This window comes from Geotrypetes seraphini, chromosome 1, assembly GCF_902459505.1.
Source record: "Geotrypetes seraphini chromosome 1, aGeoSer1.1, whole genome shotgun sequence".
Lineage (NCBI taxonomy): Eukaryota > Metazoa > Chordata > Amphibia > Gymnophiona > Dermophiidae > Geotrypetes > Geotrypetes seraphini.
In genome coordinates this window covers 69,796,165-69,818,752 of record NC_047084.1, presented here as the reverse complement: position 1 = coordinate 69,818,752, position 22,588 = coordinate 69,796,165, and the positions used below count along the sequence as shown (strand labels likewise).

At 44.0% G+C, this 22,588-nt stretch overlaps 1 protein-coding gene across 4 annotated transcripts in view; it reads right to left on the bottom strand.

The window, feature by feature from the left end:
• Positions 1–22,588, bottom strand: part of LMBRD2 (LMBR1 domain containing 2) — a 132,938-nt gene that overhangs the window by 10,160 nt on the left and 100,190 nt on the right. For all 4 annotated transcript variants that reach the window (XM_033932816.1, XM_033932826.1, XM_033932813.1 and 1 more), the window contains 3 exons: positions 21,034–21,137; positions 13,511–13,557; positions 1,648–1,753 (listed from right to left, as the gene is read on the bottom strand). In XM_033932816.1, the coding sequence (XP_033788707.1) occupies positions 1,648–1,753; positions 13,511–13,557; positions 21,034–21,137 (257 nt within the window). The remainder of the gene's footprint in view (positions 1–1,647; positions 1,754–13,510; positions 13,558–21,033; positions 21,138–22,588) is intronic.

Genomic DNA, 22,588 nt, shown 5'->3' with positions numbered 1-22,588 from the left:
TAATACCCTTTTTGATTATACCAAGCATTCTATTCGCTCTCTTAGCGGCCGCTGCACACTGTGCCAACGGCTTCATTGTCATGTCCACCATTACCCCCAAGTCCCTTTCCTGGGTACTCTTATTCAATAACATCCCTCCCATTGTATAGTTGTACCTCGAGTTTCTACTCCCCACATGTAATACTTTACATTTCTCAATGTTGAACTTCATCTGCCATTTTGCCGCCCATTCTTCTAATTTGTTCAAGTCCCTTTGCAACTTTTCACAGTCCTCTGTAGTCCGAGCTCCATTAAATAGTTTGGTGTCGTCCGCAAATTTTATTATCTCGCACTTCGTCCCTGTTTCTAGATCATTTATGAAGATATTAAATAGCAGCGGCCCGAGCACCGAGCACTGCGGGACACCACTCGTGACCCTCCTCCAGTCGGAGTAGTGACCCTTCACTCCTACCCTTTGTTTTCTACCCTCCAACCAATTTCTGATCCATCTATGTACGTCTCCTTCCACCCCATGGTTCTTCAGTTTCCGGAGTAGACGTTCATGGGGCACCTTGTCAAAGGCTTTTTGGAAATCTAGATATATGATGTCTATGGGGTCTCCTTTGTCCATCCGTTTGTTGATCCCTTCGAAGAAGTGCAATAAGTTCGTTAGGCACGATCTTCCCTTGCAGAAACCATGCTGGCTGGTTATCAGAAGTTCATGTTTTTCAAAATGTTGATCGATGTTTTCTTTTATCAGTGCTTCTGCCATTTTCCCCGGAACCGAAGTCAGGCTCACCGGCCTGTAGTTTCCCGGGTCACCTCTTGATCCCTTTTTAAAGATGGGCGTAACGTTGGCTATCTTCCAATCTTCCGGGATCTCGCCTGTTTTCAGGGATAAGTTGCAAATTTGCTGCAGTAGTTCCGCTATCTCCTCCTTTAATTCCTTCAGAACCCTTGGATGTATGCCATCCGGACCCGGGGATTTGTCAGTTTTTAGTTTTTCTATCTGCCTACGAACGTCCTCAAGGCTCACTTCTATGGATGTTAATTTTTCTGCCTGACTTCCGTTGAAGAATTGCTCAGGTTCCGGTATGTTGGACGTGTTTTCGTTTGTAAATACAGACGAGAAGAACATGTTAAGCCTTTCTGCCACTACCTTCTCCTCCTTCACCACTCCCTTCCTGTCTCCGTCGTCCAGCGGTCCCACTTCCTCTCTAGCCGGCAAATAAAACTCATGCATATTCATTGAGGAAATCCTGAAAACCCGACTGGATTCCGGTCCTCGAGGACCAGAGTTGCTCAACCCTGGACTAGGGCCAAGAGATATTAAGTACCAGTTAGAGTTACTGATTGAAAGAGGGAATTGATGTTTTTCTCTGAACAGCTCCTAGCTTATGCTGGGAGTCTGAGGCTCATACAGCAGGAGAAATTCATGCAATGTTTGGACCATCAACATTCTGTCACTCTCCCTCTCTTTTCCACCATTAATCCCACTGACATATCTGCCCTCTACTGAGCCTTACTGCCCTCTACTGAGCCTTACTGCCCTCTACTGAGTCCATATCTGTTGGATTTAAAACCACACTAAGAATTGTAATATGTGGCCCATTCCATGTCTCCAATTTGTAACACAATGTAGTCAAGTAAAAACCATGAGAAACTTACGCCGACTATTGCTTATCTCTGTATAATTCAATTCAGTAGGGTCCATGTGAACATTTCTGTTTCTAGTAGTTTCATCCTTCTGATTGCCATATCGTTCTTTCCACTCCTATGAAAAGAAACACAAATTGTACTGCACAAAAATATTTACTTGTAACCTTAACCCTCCTTAGCATTTGATTTAGAGGTCTTTTTACTAGGCTTTGGCAAAAATTGTCCTTAGCATACCTTTGCACAAGTCTACCCAAATGCAGATTCCATTTTTCTATTGTTTTGTATTAATGGAAACGCGCTGCTGTCATTAGCACATGGCAATTTTTTTAAAAAAATTTACTGCGTGAGCACTTACTATCACCTATTTTATAGGTGGTAAGGGCTCACATAGTAATTGTGTTCTAACCAGTTAGCATGTGCTAATGTGGATGTTTGGTTCAAGAATGCCCACTCTTCACCCCCTGACATGCCCCTTCCCCAAAAATATATATTTTTACCACCTGGATTAGAGCACACTAATTTGGCAGTCTGCAGAACACCTGAGCACATCCTATGGTACGCCATTTTAAGATGCATTAGGTGCATATTAGCACTTAAAACAGCTTAGTAAAAGGACCCTTCCTCTTTTTGGGGATTGGACCTCAGTATTCACGAGCTGTTGGGCTGGGAAGCTAGAAATGTAAAAGGTACTTATAGACAGAACAAACTATTTTTGAGCATTAATTCCTTATCTCCTCAAATGCATAGTCAGACTTTGAATCAAGTTTAATTAATTATTTATTTATTCCATTTTTTTAGCCCATCCTCCCAAAGGAGCCCAGAACAGGTTACAAAGTACATCCATAATGATTGAGACAGGACAGAGATGACACAATTTACATAAATTACAATATAGACATGACAATAAAACATATGCACTAAGTAGCATCTGGTGAGAGTAGGTGGCATAGGTGCGTTGACTGAGTGGCATTTCTGGGTGAATGACTTTAAAGCACTGGGTTTGTATAGAGAAAGGTTTTCACAGCCTTCCTGAAATTCCAGAGTCCATCTAGTGATCTAACAGATGTGGGGATGGTGTGCCAAAGTCTGGGTATGAAATGTGAGTAGGAACGTTTGCGGGCTGTTTCAGTTTTGAGTGAGCGGCCGGGAGGTATGGTCAGTTGTTTTTCTCCTTGGGATCTCAGTGGTCGCTTTGGGAAGTAGATTTGTAGTTTAGTTTTCATGTAGTACGGAATCGTTTCATGGAAGGTTTTGAAAGCGAAGACTAGGGCTTGAAGGTGCGTTTTTGAATGGGCAGCCAGTGCATGGAAGCTAATGCAGGGGTAACATGGTCGCAGATGCCTAGGTTTTTCAGAAGGCAGATTGCAGCGTTTTGCACCCTTTGGAGGCGGGAGAGAGTTTTGGTAGGCAGGCAGGCCCACTAGTAGAGTGTTACAATAGTCTATACGAGATAGTACAAAAGCGTAGAGTAGTTAGACAAATTCGGGTTCTGAGAAATATGCATGTATGGTTTTTAGCTGGTGGAGGTAGTAGAGGATGATACTAATTTGGATACGTGATCTGTCATTGATAAGTTAAGAGTCAAGAGTTACTCCTAGGCTGCAGACGTTGTCTTTGGTGTAAGGGTGTTTGTGCCCCAGGAAAAGGATGGAAGGGGGTGTATGCATAGATCTTTGTGGATCCAGAGAAGTTCTGTCTTGGATTCATTTAAATGTAACTTGTTCCCGATCATCCAGGTCTTTATTTCAGTTAAACAACATTGGAGGTTATAGATTTGTGTGTCTCGGTGAGGGCCTAAGGGAAGATAAGAGTTGTAGGTCATCAGCGAATGAGTGGATTCTGATTTGACATAGAGGTTGGAGAGGTGATAGTAAGGTTCCTTGCGGCACTCCATAGTGGAGTGGTTTGGGTTCAGAAAAGGATTTTCCTAGTAGAACTCTCTGCGATCTGTCATTCAGGAATGAAGAGAACCATTGAAGTGCATTGTCACGGATTCCGATGGACTTTAGCCTGGACAAGAGGAGAGTGATCGATGGTGTCGAAGGCCTAATAGTACCAGCAATGTGTCATTTCCGTCATCTAGGATTTTCCAGCAGTCGTATAGGCTGTCCAAAAGCACTGTTTCTGTGCTGTGGTGTTTCCTGATGCCCGATTGGAAGTTGGAGAGGGTGACGTTTGTCTCCATGAAGTCTTGTAATTGCGTGAGTACTGTCTTTTCCAATATTTTTGAGATGAATGGGAGGTTTGAGACAGGTCTGAAGCTGCTTGGGTTGTCTGGATCCATGGTTGTTTTTATCAGGAGTGGTTTTACTATGGCAGATTTCCAGCTCCGGAAAACTATACCTGTCGTAAGGGACTCGTTTATTAGGGATAGGATGGATTCCATGAATATCTTGTTTGTGTCCAGGAGTGTTGTGGAGCGACATGGGTCCAGGATCGAGGTTGTGGGGCATACAAAGTTGATTATAGTTTTGAGGTTGTTGTGGTAGATCGGATTGAAACTGTTCAAGGTTTCTGTCTTGAGTGGATTGTCATCTTGGGTGGTCTCTGAGATGTATGGGAGTGCTTTGGCCTCTGAGTCAAGATTTGCGCGTATCTTTGATATTTTGTTGTGAAAGAAGGTGGAGAGGGATTTACAGTCTAGGTTCGTTTGCTGGGAATGCATTGGACCTTGGGATGAGGAGAATAGGTTTTTCTTTATTGAGAAGATGGCCTTCGATCTGCTTGGGACCTTGGATAGTAGAGGGGTGAAATGGGCTTTCTTTGCTTCTTGTGTGGCTAGTTTGTAGTTTTGCAGCAGGTTTTTCCAGGAGGATTTGTCCTCGTCACTGAGTTTTGCGCCATCTATGCCACACACATAGCATACTCTCTCAATTTTTCTCCTTTCCATTCACATCAAGTACAGTATAAGTCCGGGGGGGGGGGCATGGAAGGGGGAGAGGTACTGATAAGAGGTGGAAGGGGGGTGAATGGAGGAACTTGTTAATGATAAGCTGTGTAATCTGATGTCTTTTTTTTGTATTGTTGGTAGTAAGTGTGGTTCTTTCAATCGTTGTTGGGATCTTGGTGGACAGGGGGAGGGAGTTGATACATGGAACCACAAACATGGATGACAATAGTTGCATTGTTTTATTCTGTTTATTGTTGTGTTATTGAGCAGTCATCAACAAAAACTGTTATAAATTAAAACAGCTTAGTAAAAGGGCCCCTTAGAAACATATCCACTGACCTATTAAATTGTCCTAGATTTCTTCCCAAATAACATTACCTACTGAATTTAAACCAACAAATTATCAGAACTGAAGTTAAAAAGCAATTTTAACATAATTATCATATTGAGACTAATTAAAAGCAGCACTACCCACCAAAAATGACTTAATTATTATTAAGAACATAAGAATAACCATATTGGGTCAGACCAATGGCCCATCTAGCCCAGTATCCTTTTTCCAACCATGGCCAAGCCAGGTCACAAGTACCTGGTAACAACCCTAATTGTAGCAACATTCTATGATACCAATCCCAGCGCAAACAGTGGCTTCCCCCATGTCTGTTTCAATAAGAGACTATGGACATTTCCTCCAGAAACTTGCTGAACCTTTTTTTAAACCCAGCTACATTAACCACTGTTAAAACATCCTCTGGCAACGAGTTCCAGAGTTTATTCGTTCAGTGAAAAAATATTTCCTCTTATTTGTTTTAAAGGCATTTCCATGTAACTTTATTCTTTATAATTTTTGAAAGAGTAAAAAAATTGATTTACTTTTACCTGTTCTATACTACTCAAGATCTTGTAGACCTCAATCATATCTCCTTCTCAGCTATCTCTTTTCCAAGCTGAAGATCTCTAACCTTCCTAGCCTTTCCTCAAATGAGAGGCGTTCAAACTTCCCCTTTATCATCATTTTGGTTGTTCCTCTTTGAATCTTTTCTAATTCTGCTATAACGGCAACCAGAATTGACTGTAATATTCAAGAATAGTGTTTAACCCCGTTACACTAATGGGTGCTAGAATATATGTATGTCTGTCTTTCTTTCTTTCTGTCTGTCTGTCTCTCTCCCTGCCCCTGTCTCTTTATTCCTTTCTTTCTGTCTCTTTCCTTCCCGCTGTCTGTCCGTCTCTCTCCTTGCCCCCTTTGTCTGTCTTTCTTTCTGTCTGTCTCTCTCCCTGGCCCCATGTCTGTCTGTCTGTCTGTCTTTCTTTCTGACTCTCTCCCTGCCCTCTGTCTTTCGTTCTCGTGCGCTGCCTGCCTGTCTTTCGTCTCTCTCCATGGCCCCCTGCCTGCCTTTGTCTTTCTCCGTGGCCCCCTACTGCTCTCCCCCCAAAAGCAAACCAAGATTGCTCCCTGCCCTCCCCAGCAAACCCCTCTTCCCATAGCAAGTTCACTCACTCTTTTCCTCTCTCCCCTCACTTCCGTGTGCAGCAGCATTTCCCTCCCCCCACTTCCCTGTGCAGCAGCATTCCCTCCCCCTCCATTTCCCTGTGCAGAAGCAGCATTTCCCTCCCCCACCCCACTTCCCTATGCAGCAGCAGCATTCCCTCCCCCATTTCCCTGTGCAGCTGCAGCATTTCCCTCCCCCTACCCCACTTCCCTGTACAGCAGCAGCATTTCCCTCTCCCTACCCCACTTCCCTGTGCAGCAGTAGCATTTCCCTCCCCCACCCCACTTCCCTGTGCAGCAGCAGCATTTCCCTCCCATCCTTCCCTGTGCAGCAGCAGCATTTCCCTCCCCCTACTTCTCTGTGCAGCAGCATTCCCTCCCCCTCCATTTCCCTGTACAGCAGCATTTCTGGCCAGCTCCCTCACCCAAGTTATTTTTGAGTTTAAAGCTGCCGCTGTGGCTCCTCTCATGATCTGCGCCTGCGTAGGAAGCCTTCTCTCTGACATGACGTCAGAGAGGCTTCCGACGCAGGTACTGCTCGTGAGAGGAGCTGCCTTGGTGGCTTTGAACTTAAAAATAATTTTGGAAAGGGTAAGCGAGCCGGCCAGACCTTGAGCCACAGAACAGTTGCTGGGGGGGGCCACGAGTTTGACACCGCTGTTGGAGTGATTCGGAGTCAGGGCGGAGTCGCCGGCGTGTTCCCTGCCTCCGTGTTCGAAAATGGAATTCGGCACAGATCCAGGGACCACAGTGGCAGGGAACACGCCGTCCTAAGGGCGCATGCGCGCTTAGGGTTTTAACTTTATAACAATTTTTATTGAAAGAATCAAATAATCAATACAATAAGAATCATAGTAATAATAATTCATACAAAATTATATAATTCTTTCAAATTATATTTCCATATAAACTAATCCAATTTATCTACACTCCCCTTAATTCCATCCCCTACCTTTCCCTTTATCATATAACATTTTATTGAAGGAAATAATATATTGCAAATAAATTACATTTCAAATAGAATTACAAATATCATAGTTACATAAATATTTCTAACCTTCCTTCAAAATAAATTTTCATATGAACCCAATCAACCCCCCTACTATCCCTCACCTCCCTTTCCCCTTTTCCTTTCCCCTTTTTTTGTATAACATTTTATTGAAGGAATTATACAAATACACAAATTTACAAAAATATGATACAGAGTAACTCTTAATAATTAAATTCATAAAAATATTTGTCAAACAATGTTCTATTATTCCTCCAAAATATATTTTCTATTATAAACCTCAATACATTTTCAAATATAAACCCGATTTTTAATTCCTCAATTCCCTCCTCCTCCCTTCCCTTCCCAATCCAAAAACTAAACCCCTCCAACCCAAATGGAAGTTGACAAAAATAAAGAATAATAAAATAATGAACTGGAAATTTAAATAAAACATCAAATTTCAATGTAAATCATTAAGAATTAAACTTCTTAACTTAGGAGAAAGACTCTGAATATACGGATCCCAAATTTCCATAAACATATGAATTTTCCTAGCCGAATGCCTAACTTCCCAAGTCTCAAATAATAATAGACAATGAAATTAAGAACATAAGAATTGCCATTGCTGTATCAGACCAATGGTTCATCCTGCCCAGCAGTCCGCTCATGCAGCGGCCCCAAGGTCAAGACCAGTGCTCCAAATGAGTCCAGTCTCACCAGTTTAGCATGAACTTGTCCAACTTTGTTTTGAAACCCTGGAGGATGTTTTCCCCTATAACAGACTCAGGAAGAGCGTTCCAGTTTTCTGGGTGAAGAAGAATTTCCTTACGTTTGTATGAAATCTATCCCCTTTCAACTTTAGAGAGTGTCCTCTCATTCTCCCTACCTTGGAGAGGGTGAACAGTCTGTCTTTCTCTACTAAATCTATTCCCTTCAGTATTTTGAATGTTTCGATCATGTCCCCTCGCAGTCTCCTCTTTTCAAGGGAGAAGAGGCCCAGTTTCTCTAATCTCTTGCTGTACGGCAACTCCTCCAGCCTCTTAACCATTTTAGTCACCCTCCTCTGGACCCTTTCGAGTAGTACCGTGTCCTTCTTCATGTACAGCGACCAGTGCTGGACGCAGTACTCCAGGTGAGGGCGCCCCATGGCCTGGCACAGTGGCATGATAACCTTCTCAGATCTGTTCGTGATCCCCTTCTTGATCATTCCTAGCATTCTGTTCGCCCTTTTCACCGCCGTAGCACATTGTGCAGATGGCTTCATGGACTTTTCAATCAGAACTCCCAAATCCCTTTCCTGGGAGGTCTCTCCAAGTACTGCCCCGGACATCCTGTATTCGTGCATGATATTTTTGTTCCTGACATGCATCACTTTGTACTTATCCACATTGAACCTCATTTGTCATGTTGATGCCCATTTCTCTAGCTTGATTATGTCACATTGCAGTTCTTCATAATCCCCCTGTGTCTTCTCTACTCTGTATAACTTCGTATCATCTGCAAATTTAATCATCTCGCTCGTCGTACCAATGTCCAGATTGTTTATAAAGATGTTGAAGAGCACAGGTCCAAGCACTGAGCCCTGCGGCACCTCACTGGTGATGCTCTTCCAGTCTGAGAATTGTCCATTTACCCCCACTCTCTGTTTCCTATGCTCCAGCCAGTTTTTAATCCACGTGAGAATTTCACCCTCAATTCCATGACATGCAATTTTCCGAAGTAGTCGTTCATGTGGAACTTTGTCAAACCGCTTCTGAAAATCCAGATATACAATGTCAACCGGGTCGCCCTTATCTATCCGTCTGTTTACTCCCTCGAAGAAGTGCAGCAAGTTTGTCAGGCAAGATCTGCCTTTACTGAAACCGTGCTGGCTGGTCCTCATCAGATCATGACCGTCAAGGTGATCAATGATGCAGTCCTTTATCAGCGCCTCTACCATCTTTCCCGGTACCAAGGTCAGACTCACCGGTCTGTAGTTTCCCAGATCTCCCCTCAAACCTTTTTTGAAGATCGGCGTTAACATTCACCACTTTCCAGTCTTCTGGAATCTTTCCCGATTTGATCGACAGATTGGCTATTAGCTGAAGCAGTTCAGCTATAGTCCCTTTCAGTTCCTTGATGACCCTCGGATGGATGCCATCCGGTCCTGGGGATTTGTCGCTCTTAAGCCTATCAATCTGCTTTCATACCTCTTCTAGACTGACCGTCAACCCTGTCAGTTTCCCATCTTTGTTTCCAGCAATAGCCTGATGGGTTCCGGTATGCTGTCTATTTCCTCTTTGGTAAATACAGATGCAAAAAATGTTTTCAGTTTGTCAGCGATTTCTTTGTCCTCCTTTAGCACTCCCTTTATTCCAGGGTCTTCCAACGGCCCCACCACTTTCCTCATGGGTCGTTTCCACTTAATATATCGAAAGAATGGCTTGAAGTTTTTCGCCTCCTTGGCTATTTTTTCCTCGTAGTCTCTTTTGGCCCCTTTTACCGCCTTATGGCACCTGCGTTGATTCCTCCAATGCCAAAAACTAGGCGCTTCTTTTGATAACCAAAATTGCATTATACATTATAAGCCTTTTGAAATAAGAGACACTTACGTTTTCCAAAGATACCACAAGCCGCAGCTTTACCAAAAATTACTCCCCTTGATGAATCCACAACAGAACTATCCCATAATGAGCCCAAGAATAACAAGATGGCAGACCAGAATGACCTAATTAAAAGGCAAGACTAAAAAGCGTGAGTTAAAGTACCAGAATCTTTATTACACTTAATACAAATTGGGGTATTAATCAAACCCGCATGAAAGGCTTGAATTTGTGAAAAATAAGCTCCATGTAAAACTCTAAATGAACATTCCCCCCAAACTGAACCTGTAATAACTTTAGGTATTCTATTAATAGCTTGTGTAAAATCCAAAAGTGAAATTTGACTTCCCAATTCCTCACTCCAACTCTGTAAAATTTTTGGGTTTTATTATAGAGGATGAGGTCACACCATGGAGCAATACAGAGGCATTATAGTATTCTCCGTCTTAGTTACCATCCCTTTCCTAATAATTCCTAGCATCTTGTTTGCTTTATGGCTGCTGTCACATACTGGGCAGAAGATGTCAGTGTATTGTCTACAACAGTGTTTTTCAACCTTTTTACACCTGTGGACCGGCAGAAATAAAAGAATTATTTTGAGGACCGGCAAACTACTAGAACTAAAATTTAAAAACCCGTTTCTGCCCCATCTCCGCGAGCTCGGTCACCTCAGTAACTATAGAAAAATAGACAAATATAGTGCAAAATATAGACAGCAGATATAAATTCTCAAAACTGACACGTTTTGATCACTAAATTGAAAATAAAATCATTTTTCCTACCTTTGCTGTCTGGTGATTTCATGAGACTCTGGTTGCATTTCCTTCTGTCTGTGTATCCTTTCTTTCATTTCTTTATTTCTGTACTCAGGCCCAAGAATTGTCCCTTTGTATTCCCTCCCTCTTTCCTTCCCATGTCTTTAGTGCCCCCGGTGCCTCCTTCCCATGTCTTTAATGCCCCCAGTGCCTCCTTCCCATATCCTTAGTGCCCATTCCTGTCTTTAGTGCCCCCAGTGCTTTCTTCCCATGTCTTTAGTGCCCCCAGTGCCTCCTTCCCAAGTCCTTAGTGCCCCTTCCTGTCTTTAGTGCCCCCAGTGTCTCCTTCCCATGTCCCTCTCACTGCCTTCCACACTATGTCCCACCCCCACCCCCGAAGCCAGCCTGCCTGCCTGTCTGTCTGTCTACCTTTCTCCCTCCATGGCCAAAGCCAGCCTGCTTGCCTGCCTCCCTCCTTCCTTCCCTGCCGCACAAAAAAAAAAAAAATGCCTCCCTCCTTCCTTTCCCTGCTCTTACCGCCCTGCTGCTGCTGCTAAAACCGATAGGAAGTCTTCTTTCCGACATCAATTCTGACGTCGGAGAGGACATTCTGGGCTAGCCAGGCAGCGAATCCTGTAGGCTTTAGCAACAAGAGCAGGGGACCGGGGGAATGAGGAGGGGGTGGGTCTTCAGGAAAGGAAAGAGGGAGGCTTTTTTTTTTTTTTTTGCGCGACAGGTAGGGACAGGAAATGATCGCCTGTTATGTTGTCCCCGAGCACAGCTTGTGGGGACAACGGGACAGGAGGTCTGAAAATGGTCACCTTAATCTTGCCGGCCCTGTGCGGACCAGCAGTTGAAGAACAGTGGTCTACAATGACACCTAGATCATTTTCTTGGGTGCTGACTCCTAAGGTGAACCCTTGCTTCTGCACCTATTATTATTATTAAAACTGGGACTGGATGGGAAATCCCTGTGGTGACTACTAATACATAAGACATGGGAAGTTTTAATAAGCCAGTACAGGGGGCAAAAACATGAAAAATTCACTAGTATGTTCACACAGAGACTGGTTTTCAGCTGTTTTTTACTTGCACAGGCTAAAATTTTTTTTTGTGGTTCTATTTGATACCTTATCAACCTGGGATCCCTGATGAAGGCATGTTAACCAAAACACGGACCATGTCGAGTCCTTTGATTTGGTTTAAGGTGGTAATACTAACCGCATTCATAATTTTGTTATAATAAACTTAGCCTGCATCCTTGTACATTTGTCTGCAGTTTTTCTTTGTTTTGTCTTGATAGAAAGGTAGTGACATATCAATGTAAGCACACTAGCTGTGCAATGGCCAGGTCACCAAAATGGTGAATGGTTTTACAAATCACATTTTAAAAATTGGTGAACATCATATGGAATATGAAAACCTCACTGGGGAACCAAAACATTGCCATATTGTTAATCTACAGAGGAAAGTAGTTTGACTTGAGATGCGCTAAACAGCCCTGCTGAGCAATTAAATATACACTAGTTTCCTATGCTCAACTAGGCAGAAATATTATGCTGTTTAAAAAGGGTTGAATCTAAACAGCTAGACAGAGTGGTATGATGAATACAAGCATGCTGTGCATACAGACAATAGTGGTTATGTTATTGTGCAGCCAAAATTTTTCTTCATCCAGAGTGTGGTAGAAATCTGGAATGCTCTTCCGGAGGCTGTTATAGGGGAAAACACCCTTCATGGATTCAAGACAAGGTTGGATAAATTCCTTCTATAACAGAACATACGCAAGTAAGGCTAGACTCTAACAGGGCACTGGTCTTGACCTAAGGGCCACCGCATGAGCAGACTGCTGGGCACGATGGACCACTGGGTCTGACCCAGCAGCGGCATTTCTTATGTTCATACATGTATAACCATATTGAGATCAGACATATTTATAAGCACACCACACAAATGTTTATGTGCTCTTTTTGAATTCCACATAGGGATCCTTTTATATAATAAAATTGCTAGGAATACAAGAAATTGTTACACTTTCTCCAGAACAGGTATAAGTTTGTGCACTATGACTGATATAAAAAGGCACCTAGGTACCTAAAATGTCTTTTTAAAACAGGTACTTGTTTAGAAGTTTTACACAGACACCTTCTTATCAAACTACCCCCTAAATGTAATGTGATTACTTGCAAAGCAGAATTCTGGATTGGTGGTGAAAAAAGTTGTTAGAAGAACTGGAAAAAAAAATGCAGTAATTTCTATCATCTATGGGACCCTCATCTTAATACATTTACATGAATGCTTAATAGTAATGATTTAGATTGAGCATAGTAATTATGAAGTAGGAGGGGTTTTAAAGTCACCATGCCAGCAAGTAAGGAAGAACTAATGGGCAATTTTTTTTGGTAGTTCACCATGTATTTCTAGTGTGGTGGCATAGAACGGGTAAAAGTGAACCATTTTTTTTAACTCTTTCAAAAAGTACACTCAACAAAGTTATATGGAAATACTTTTAAAACAAATAGAAGGAAATATTTTTTCACACAACAAATAGTTAAGCTCTGGAACTAATTGCCAGAGGATGTGGTAACAGCAGTTAGCATCTGGGTTAAAAAAAAAAAAGTGTGGACAAGATCCCAGAGGAAAAGCTCATAGTCTGCTACTGAGAGACACTGTGGATACCACTGCTTGCCCCGGAACTAGTAGCATGGATTTCTGCCAGGTACTTGTGACCTGGATTGACAATTGTTGGAAACAGGATACTGGGCCAGATGGACCATTGGTCTGACCCAGTAAAGCTATTCTTATGTTATGTTCTTATTCGCGCTAGGTTCACATACATAAAATCTGTAGTTTGGCACTTCATTATTTAATTTTCATTTACATTTTTATACTGCAGGTCTGATTTACTCCCTGGGTTCACAATTTAGAAAACATAGGTAACAGAGACTAGCCCAATATACCTCTCCCACCTACATTTAATCATAATTAAAACAGAAATTTAATTTAAACAATTCAAAAGTCAACAAGAACACTAGGTTCCCTGCAAGTGAACACGTCCTGTTTTAGCTCCACATCTCCCAAAGCTTTTGAGATATTCACTAAAGTATGCAACCATTCGCATTTTCCTCTCATAGAGAAGATGAAGCCAGTGCATTTACTTACCCTTCTTCTTGTTTCACCATCTTCTTGCCTCTGGCGTTTTCTCTTCTCTGGTATTAACCAAAACAAACAAAATGTTTAACGAATATGGTGGAGTAAAATATGTTGAAGATAGTACAATCATTCTGAGGCCAGTCTTGTCTATATTTTCTTCATACTCCACATAAATACCATGGAAAGAATGCACTGAAGATCAACAATTTAAGAAGTCACTTAACCTTCCATTGTCCCAGATACAAAAACTTAGATTGTGAGCCCACTAGGGACAAAGAAAGTACCTAAATATATGCAAACCACTTTGATTGTACCACTGAAAAGCAGTACATGCAGTCCCCGGGTTAAGAACGAGTTACGTTTTTAAAGCTGTTCTTACGCTGGATTTGCATGCAACTCAGAACTTGTAGATTTTAAGATTCTTGCTGCTTACATCTGCTCCCATCTGACAAAAGAGCCAACTGCCCCTACCAGTGTTCACTCTAAGGTACAGCATGCACAACCCCACACTGTTCTTAAAGTGGCCATGCATCATTCCTGAATCTGCTGCAGGAGAAGTGTAGGAGTTTATGCCACTGGAAATACTGCTCAGTGAAATCAAATGAAGCTGCAACCTTGTTCTTAAGTACGAGTCATACTTAAGTCAGGGACTGTCTGTGAATATAAAAAGTGCAACACAGAAAACCAAAAAGGGAGACCCAATAATCCACAGTAAAAAACAAAAAGGGAGACCCAATAATCCACAGTAAAAACAATCCAAAGATAAAACCAACAGGTTGTGGATGTCTTGAAAGATGATTTTCTTCACTCTTCACAATAAAAATACAAATAAAAGTCTGGATTAGTAATGCACGTCAGGACAATCATACGTGTATTACTAATCCAGACTTTTATTTGTATTTTTATTGTGAAGAGCGAAGAAAAAGCACAGTTACTTACCGTAACAGTTGTTATCCAGGGACAGCAGGCAGATATTCCCACACATGGGTGACGTCACCGACGGAGCCCCGCAGCGGACAGCCTCGAAAGCAAACTTGCTTGAAGATCTTGAACTTTCGAGCACTGCACCGCGCCTGTGCCTTCCCGCCCGAACTAGGGGGCGCATCTCCTGAGAGGATCCTCAGTTCAGATACCTAGCCAAGAAGCCAACCAGGGGAGGTGGGAGGGTTGTGGGAATATCTGCCTGCTGTCCCTGGATAACAACTGTTACGGTAAGTAACTGTGCTTTATCCCAGGACAAGCAGGCAGCATATTCCCACACATGGGTGACCTCCAAGCTAAGTGAAAAGGGATGGAGGGAAGTTGGCAATTTACGAAAAAAGATTTTGCAAAACAGATTGGCCAAAGTGGCCATCCCTCCTGGATAATGTATCCAGACAATAATGAGAAGTGAAAGTATGAACCGAGGACCAAGTGGCAGCCTTACAGATTTCCTCAATAGGGGTTGATCGGAGGAAAGCTACAGACGCCGCCATAGCTCTAACTTTGTGGCCCGTCACTCGACCTTGCAAGGGAAGATCAGCCTGAGCGTAGCAGAATGAAATGCAAGCAGCCATCCAGTTGGAGATTGTGCGTTTTGATATAGGACGTCCCAACCTGTTCGGATCAAATGATATGAAAAGTTGAGGAGATGTTCTATGAAGTTGAGTGCATTGGAGGTAGAAAGCCAAAGCACATTTACAGTCCAAGGTATGAAGAGCCGCCTCTCCTGGATGAGAATGAGGCTTTGGAAAAAATACAGGCAGAACAATAGACTGATTGATATGAAATTCTGAAACAACTTTAGGCAAGAATTTAGGATGAGTACGGAGAACCACCTTGTCATGGTGAAAAACTGTGAAAGGTGGATCTGCAACCAGCGCTTGTAACTCACTGACTCGTCGAGCAGAAGTGAGGGCGATCAGGAAAACAGTCTTCCAAGTGAGATACTTGAGATGAGCTTTGTCAAGTGGTTCAAAAGGAGATTTCATAAGTTGAGCTAAAACAACATTGAGGTCCCAAACCACAGGAGGTGGTTTAAGAGGTGGATGGAGATTAATAAGTCCTTTCATAAAGCGAGAAATCATAGGATGTGCAGAAAGGGGTTTTCCATCCAAGGGCTGATGAAAAGCAGCTATAGCACTAAGGTGGACTCGTATAGATGTAGTCTGAAGCCCAGATTGTGACAAATGAAGTAAATAGTCCAGAACTGATGTCAAGGAAGCTGATCTGGGTGGTAAGTTACGTGTAGAACACCAAGCAGAGAATCTAGTCCACTTCTGACCATAACATTGTCTAGTTGATGGTTTTCTGGAAGCAAGCAAGATATCTTGAACAGACGGAGAGAATTGAGAAAAGTCTGTTATACAGAAAGGTACCAAGCTGTCAAATGTAGAGACTGCAGATTGGGATGAAGCAAAGATCCTTGATTCTGCGTGAGTAGAGAAGGAAATATTGGCAGAAGTAGAGGCTCCCTGGTGCTGAGTTGAAGTAGAAGGGAGAACCAAGGTTGTCTGGGCCACCGAGGAGCTATCAGAATCATGGTGGCATGGTCTGATTTCAACTTGACTAGAGTCTTGAGAATCAGAGGAAACGGAGGAAAAGCATAAAGGAACTGATTCCTCCAGTCCAGTAGAAACGCATCCGCTTCGAGACGTTGAGGAGTATAGATGCGGGAGCAAAATTGAGGCAGTTTGAAGTTGAGAGGTGACGCAAACAGATCTATCTGCGGAGTCCCCCAACGAGCAAAAATTTGGCGAAGAGTAGGAGAATTGAGTGTCCATTCGTGAGGTTGTAGAAGACGACTCAATTTGTCCGCCAAACAATTTTGTTGACCCTGAATATAAACCGCTCTGAGGAAGATGTTGTGAAGAATCGCCCAATGCCACAATTTCAGAGCTTCTTGACAGAGGGAATGAGATCCCGTCCCTCCCTGTTTGTTGACATAATACATGGCTACTTGGTTGTCGGTACGTACTAGAATCACCATGTCGTGAAGTAGATGTTGAAAAGCTTTGAGAGCATAGAATATCGCTCTGAGTTCCAACAGATTTATAGGATACCGCCGTTCCGCTTGGGTCCAGAGACCTTGAGTGCAAAGACCGTCCACATGAGCTCCCCATGCGTACATTGACGAGTCGGTTGTGAGGACCTTCTGATGAGGAAGAGGGTAAAACAGTAAACCTCTTGAAAGATTCAAAGAGAGCATCCACCAACGGAGAGACTTCTTTAATGAAGGAGTGATGGAAATTAGTCGAGTTGGTGGATCCACTGATTGTTGCCATTGAGATGCCAGTGTCCATTGAGGAATGCGAAGATGAAGTCTGGCAAAAGGAACCACATGAACTGTAGAAGCCATGTGACCGAGCAGAACCATCATTTTCCTTGCTGGAACAGTGGAAAGTTGGAAGAATTGTTGAGAAATTTGAAGGAGTGCATCCTGACGTGGTTGTGGAAGGTATGCTCTCAGATTGATAGTGTCCAGAGTTGCTCCTATGAACTGGAGAGACTGAGAAGGAGTCAGTTGAGATTTGGGAAAATTGATGTGAAATCCCAAACTTTGTAGAAAATGAATAGTCTGTTGGGTCGCTGCAATAACCTCTGAAAAAGAGGGAGCCTTGATGAGCCAGTCGTCTAGGTATGGAAATACTTGGAGACCCTGGTTGCGAAGAGCTGCAGCCACAACCACTAGGCATTTGGTGAAAACTCTGGGGGAAGAAGCCAGTCCGAAGGGGAGAACTCTGTACTGAAGATGAAGATTTCCTACTTGGAATCTGAGGTACTTGCGAAACTCTGGATGAATAGGGATATGAGTATAGGCCTCTTTGAGATCGAGGGAGCACATCCAATCCCCTTGATCCATCAAGGAATATAGAGTTGGCAGAGTGAGCATTCGAAATTTCTCTTTGACTAGATATTTGTTGAGAGCTCTGAGATCCAAAATTGGTCGCAAATCCCCCGTCTTTTTGGGAACTAGAAAATAACGGGAGTAGAATCCCAAGTTCCTTTGGGGAAGAGGAACTTCCTCCACTGCTCGCAGGAGAAGAAGAGCTCGAGCCTCTTGAAGAAGAAGGGGAAGATGCGACTGATTTGAAAGACACTCTCTTGGATGGCGATCTGGAGGTACCTGAAGGAGTCGAAGAGAGTATCCCTCTCGTATGATGGTAAGTACCCAGAGATCTGATGTAATGAGCTCCCATTGATGATAAAATGTGGACAGGCGACCCCCTATGGGGAGGGGAGAATTTGGAAACAGAGAAATTTGAATGCTCAGGTCGAGATTGTCAAAAAGACTGAGCAGGCTTGGTGGCAGCAGGGGTCTGAGACTTTTGTTGTCTTTGTTGTGGAGGATGACGACGAGAAGGAGGTCTAGAAAAAGCAGGAGTTGTTTTCTGCGGATAGCGTCGTGGAGTTTGTTTGAAACCTCTAGTTGGTACAGGTTTAGGTTTTGGACGAATGAGGGAAGCAAAAGAGCGCTCATGTTCTGAAAGACGCTTGGTAGCCGCCTCAATAGAGTCATCAAATAACTCATTTCCTTGACAAGGAAGATTAGCCAATCTATCCTGAAGGTTAGGATCCATGTCCACTATACGTAACCATGCTAACCGACGCATGGCTACAGCAAATGCAGATACTCTAGACGAGAGTTCAAAGGCATCATAGGAAGCTTGTAACATAAATAGTCTCAACTGAGAAAGAATCTTAAGGATATTTTTAAATTCTGATAGACGATTGGTAGAGATGTCCGGGTAAAAGGAAGACAAAATCTTTAGAAAATGGTTGAAGTAGGACGTAAATATGTAGTTATAATTAAGAACTCTATTTGCCATCATAGAGTTCTGGTATAAACGTCGACCAAATTTATCCATGGTACGGCCTTCCCTACCAGGAGGAACTGAAGCATAAATTTTGGAAGGATTGATGAGAGAGTTGAGACTTTTCATAGCCCTTACATGGGACCGTTCGATAACGGGATTCTAACTTAGATGGGATAGCTGTGATGGAATAAGGTGTTTCCATATTGCGAGTGAAGGTCTGCTGCAGAACAGGAGTCATAGGTAATCTGAGTGACTCTTTCGGCGGATGAGGAAGTTCCATATCAGCTAAGTATTCAGGAGTATATTTGGAGTCTGAATGAAGGTCTAGCTTGAGAGCTTGGCCCATGTCAAAAATAAATTTGGCAAAAGAAATTGATTTTGGATCAGATGTTTCCTCAGGAGAGCCACTGCGAGATTTAGGCTGAACTGAGTAGGATGGAGAAGCCTCTCTAGAGTATGGTGAAAGGTCTGATTCCAGACGTAGAGTGACAGAAGAAGCTGCACTGTGAGGTGGAGTAAGAGAATGTTTTCTTTTCAAACTCCTGGATGGAGAAGTACCAGGTGTACATGGTACAGAATGAGTCGAGGTGTGAGGAGAACTGTCTCGATGGACTGGCTTCGACGGTGTTCTCGATCGAGAAGGGCTTCGAGTCGAGGCTCGATGATGTCGAGAGCCATGCTTTGTCTTCGAAGAGCGAGGTAAAGAAGTCTCGGTATCTAAAGTCGAAGACTCCCTCCGAAGCTTGGAAGTAACAGGTCTTGAATGCTTCGACCGGTGCTTCGGAGGAGGCGAGCCCGGAGAAGACTCCGATGAAGAAATGTTCTTCGGTGTCCTGGATCGGCCTCGGGAGACTGGAAGCTCTGGTTGAGTAACAGGCTGATCAGTCCGAGGCAAAGTCGAGGACGGGACCAGTTGAGCCACTAAAGAGGAAATCTGAGTGGTAAGTATAGATTTCAACATGTCCTCCAGCATCGGCACCGAGACAGAAGATTCTGACCTCGAAGGTGCAGCAGTACGCTCCGAAGAGGGCGACCTCGAAGGTGAGTATTCCCTTATCTTGGAGGTACGCTTCGAAGCTGGACGTGCCGAGGACTCTGGTGGCTTCTTGGATACGGCACCTGAAAGGGAACTCGGAGACTTACCCCCCGTAGAAGACTTCGTAGATGGCGTCGTCTTCGAGGCAACCGAGGCAGAATAGGTCGAGGCCTTCGAGACCGAAACTCCAGCCGGAGTCTGGGTCGAGGCCTTCGAGACCACAGGTGTCGACGTCGTCGGAGTCGAAGCCTTCGAGACCGGGGCAGCCGCCAAGGTCGAGGCCGGATCCGAAGATTGCTCCATGCCGAAAAGTTGAAAAAATTGAGCACAACGTCGCCGAAAAGCCCGTGGAGTAAGGGTGAAGCAGCGATGACAGTCTTCTGGGGAATGAGAAGAACCCAGGCACTGTAAACAACGGCAGTGGGGGTAGGTGACCGAAATCACCCGATTACACTGTCGACAACGTTTAAACCCGGTAAGAGGCCGGGACATGGAAAAAATAAAGTCCGTGTCGAACGAAGGAGCTAATGGGCCTAGGCCCAAAGCTCGACGGCCGGACAAAAAAGAAAAACAAAAAAAATTTCTTTTTTTTTTTTTTAATTATCAAGAGAAAATAAAAGATAAGACAAACACAGCGACCGACTTTAAATAAAGAAACAGCCGCGGTGATGAGAAGGCAATGCTGCAGAGAAAGAAAACGTGTCTTCTTGTCTCCGCGGAAATAAACGAACTGAGGATCCTCTCAGGAGATGCGCCCCCTAGTTCGGGCGGGAAGGCACGCGCGCAGGTGCGGTGCAGTGCTCGAAAGTTCGAGATCTTCAAGCAAGTTTGCTTTCGAGGCTGTCCGCTGCGGGGCTCCGTCGGTGACGTCACCCATGTGTGGGAATATGCTGCCTGCTTGTCCTGGGATAATCATCTTTCAGGACATCCACAGCCTGTTGGTTTTATCTGTGTATATAATGATCCATAACCTTTTGATTCTATGTTCTCATTAACTTTAAAAGCCAGCGTTCTGAGATAGCAGGGGAATTATGGCACGATATTCAGAGGATCAAGCCAACCTACACCAATTCACCAACAAACAAGTCATAATTTACATTCCAGGGAATATACATTGAAGTCAGAGCTTGAGAAATATGCTCTTTGCTGAATCCCCAAAGTTGTGTGGCTCTGCTTCCCACTTCCCATTTTCCATCTTATGATTATCCTTACAAGGACAGTATTTTGATTTACTCTTCAATTTTCTTACACCTCCTGCTTGAAAGTGTTGCTTGTTGGAGTATGTCCCATGTATAGTATTTGGATAAGAAAAGGGCACATTTACATCCTGGTAGAGGTGAGATTTTCTTCCTGAATCATTTTATTCACTGCAATGTACATTTAATGAACTACAGGAAAATGAAATGCTAAAGTCATTCAGCTAAAACCAAATTAAATGCATTTTTAGCATGAGAACAAAAAACTATGAGATTTTGATTTAATCTAGGAGGACTGTTGTAGAAATTTTTCACATAAACACCAAGTGCGGTAGCTACATGAACATACTTTTTTTCATTCAGAGAGTAGATGATTTGAAACTGTATAGAAATGATCTCAGAGACCTTTTCACTTGCTAAATTTCATGGCCAGACACAGTCAGGCTGACTGTGTGGTAATGCCAATGGTTTACCACTACAGAATGTGGAATAAAAAAAAGTTACCTCTTCGGATTAACTCTTTGCCTTCATCAGTGAGGTCAGAGGTCATATCATTGTCACCCATAAACTGCTGAAATCCTAGTAGGTTCAAACACCGAGTTCCCAAACTGAGACAAAAAAAAGGAGAGATATAACTACATACCTACTTCAGCATCTACAGCACAGGTGTCAAACTCAAGGCCTATGGGATAAATCCGACCCACCTGGTCATTTTATGTGGCCACGGTCTGATGCCCCCCGTTTTACCTTGTGGCCAGCTCCCTCCTCCTCCTCACAGCCGTAATGTGCTCGGAGCCACGTGCAGCGGCTCCTCACACGTCCCACACATCATCCAGAAGTATTCCCTCTGAAGTTGCGATGTCAGAGAGAAGGCTTCCGGTTCAGGTACAGGACTCATGAGGAGTCGCTGCACGTGGCTCTGTGCACACTATGGCTGTGAGGAGGGAGCCGGCCACAAGATGACACTGGGGGCATCAGACTGTGGGCTGTATAAAACGGCCAGGTTGGAGCCGGCCAGAAGGTTAGACACCCACCGGAGGGAGGCACAGCATGGAAGGAGGGAGGGAACAAAGGTAGGGGGAATGGTTTTACTTTCAAGTTAGTGTTTGAATTGAGTTTTGAGCATTTTAATCTGCTATCTTCTGCACTGCTTAGGAAGAAATACATTTGTTTCTTTTTCTCTGGGGGTTATACTGCAGAATCTTGAATCTTAGGGTGTTTCTTTTTTAATATATTAGTACCTTGGTTTACTAGTGCACTGGTTTGCGAGTGTTTTGCAAGACGAGCAAAACATTCGCAAAATCGGCACCTCGGAAACCGAGCATGCCTTGATTTGCAAGCGCACCCCCCACGATCCGGCACCCTCCCCCCGCGATCCGGCACTCTCCTCCCGCAATTGGGCACCCTCCCCCCGCCGCGATTGGGCACCCCCCTGTCGCTTCTTACTGTCATCTGGACCTGGGCACCGGCATGTCCTGTGCGTTGGTGCCAGTGCCCGAAGATCGGCCTCCTCTTCTTGCTGGGCCTTGAGCATCTACGCATGCTCAAGGCCTGCGAGTTCACGCTCTCTCCGAGATTCTCGGAGATCTCGGAGAGAACATGAACTTGCAGGCCTTGAGCATGCGCAGATGCTCAAGGCCCAGCAAGAAGAGGAGGCCAATCTTCGGGCACTGGCACCAACGCACAGGACATGCCGGTGCCCAGGCCCAGATGACAGTAAGAAGCGGCGGGGGAGTGACCAATCGCGGTGGGGGGGGTGCTGAATCGCGGGGGGGGGAGGATGCGGATGACGGATCGCGGGGGGAGGGGGAGGGATCGCAGGGGGGCCTTCGGGGGGAGCAATGCCGGTTCTCATGGGGGGGGATAGAGCAGCGCCACTGGCCTCGGGGGTGGGAACGTATCAAAGCGAGTTTCCATTATTTCCTATGGGGAAACTCGCTTTGATAAACAAGCATTTTGGATTACGAGCATGCTCCTAGAACGGATTATGCTCGTAATCCAAGGTACCATTGTACTTTTAGTTTTTGATCCCGTATTTGCATAGGGGTTATCTGTGTAG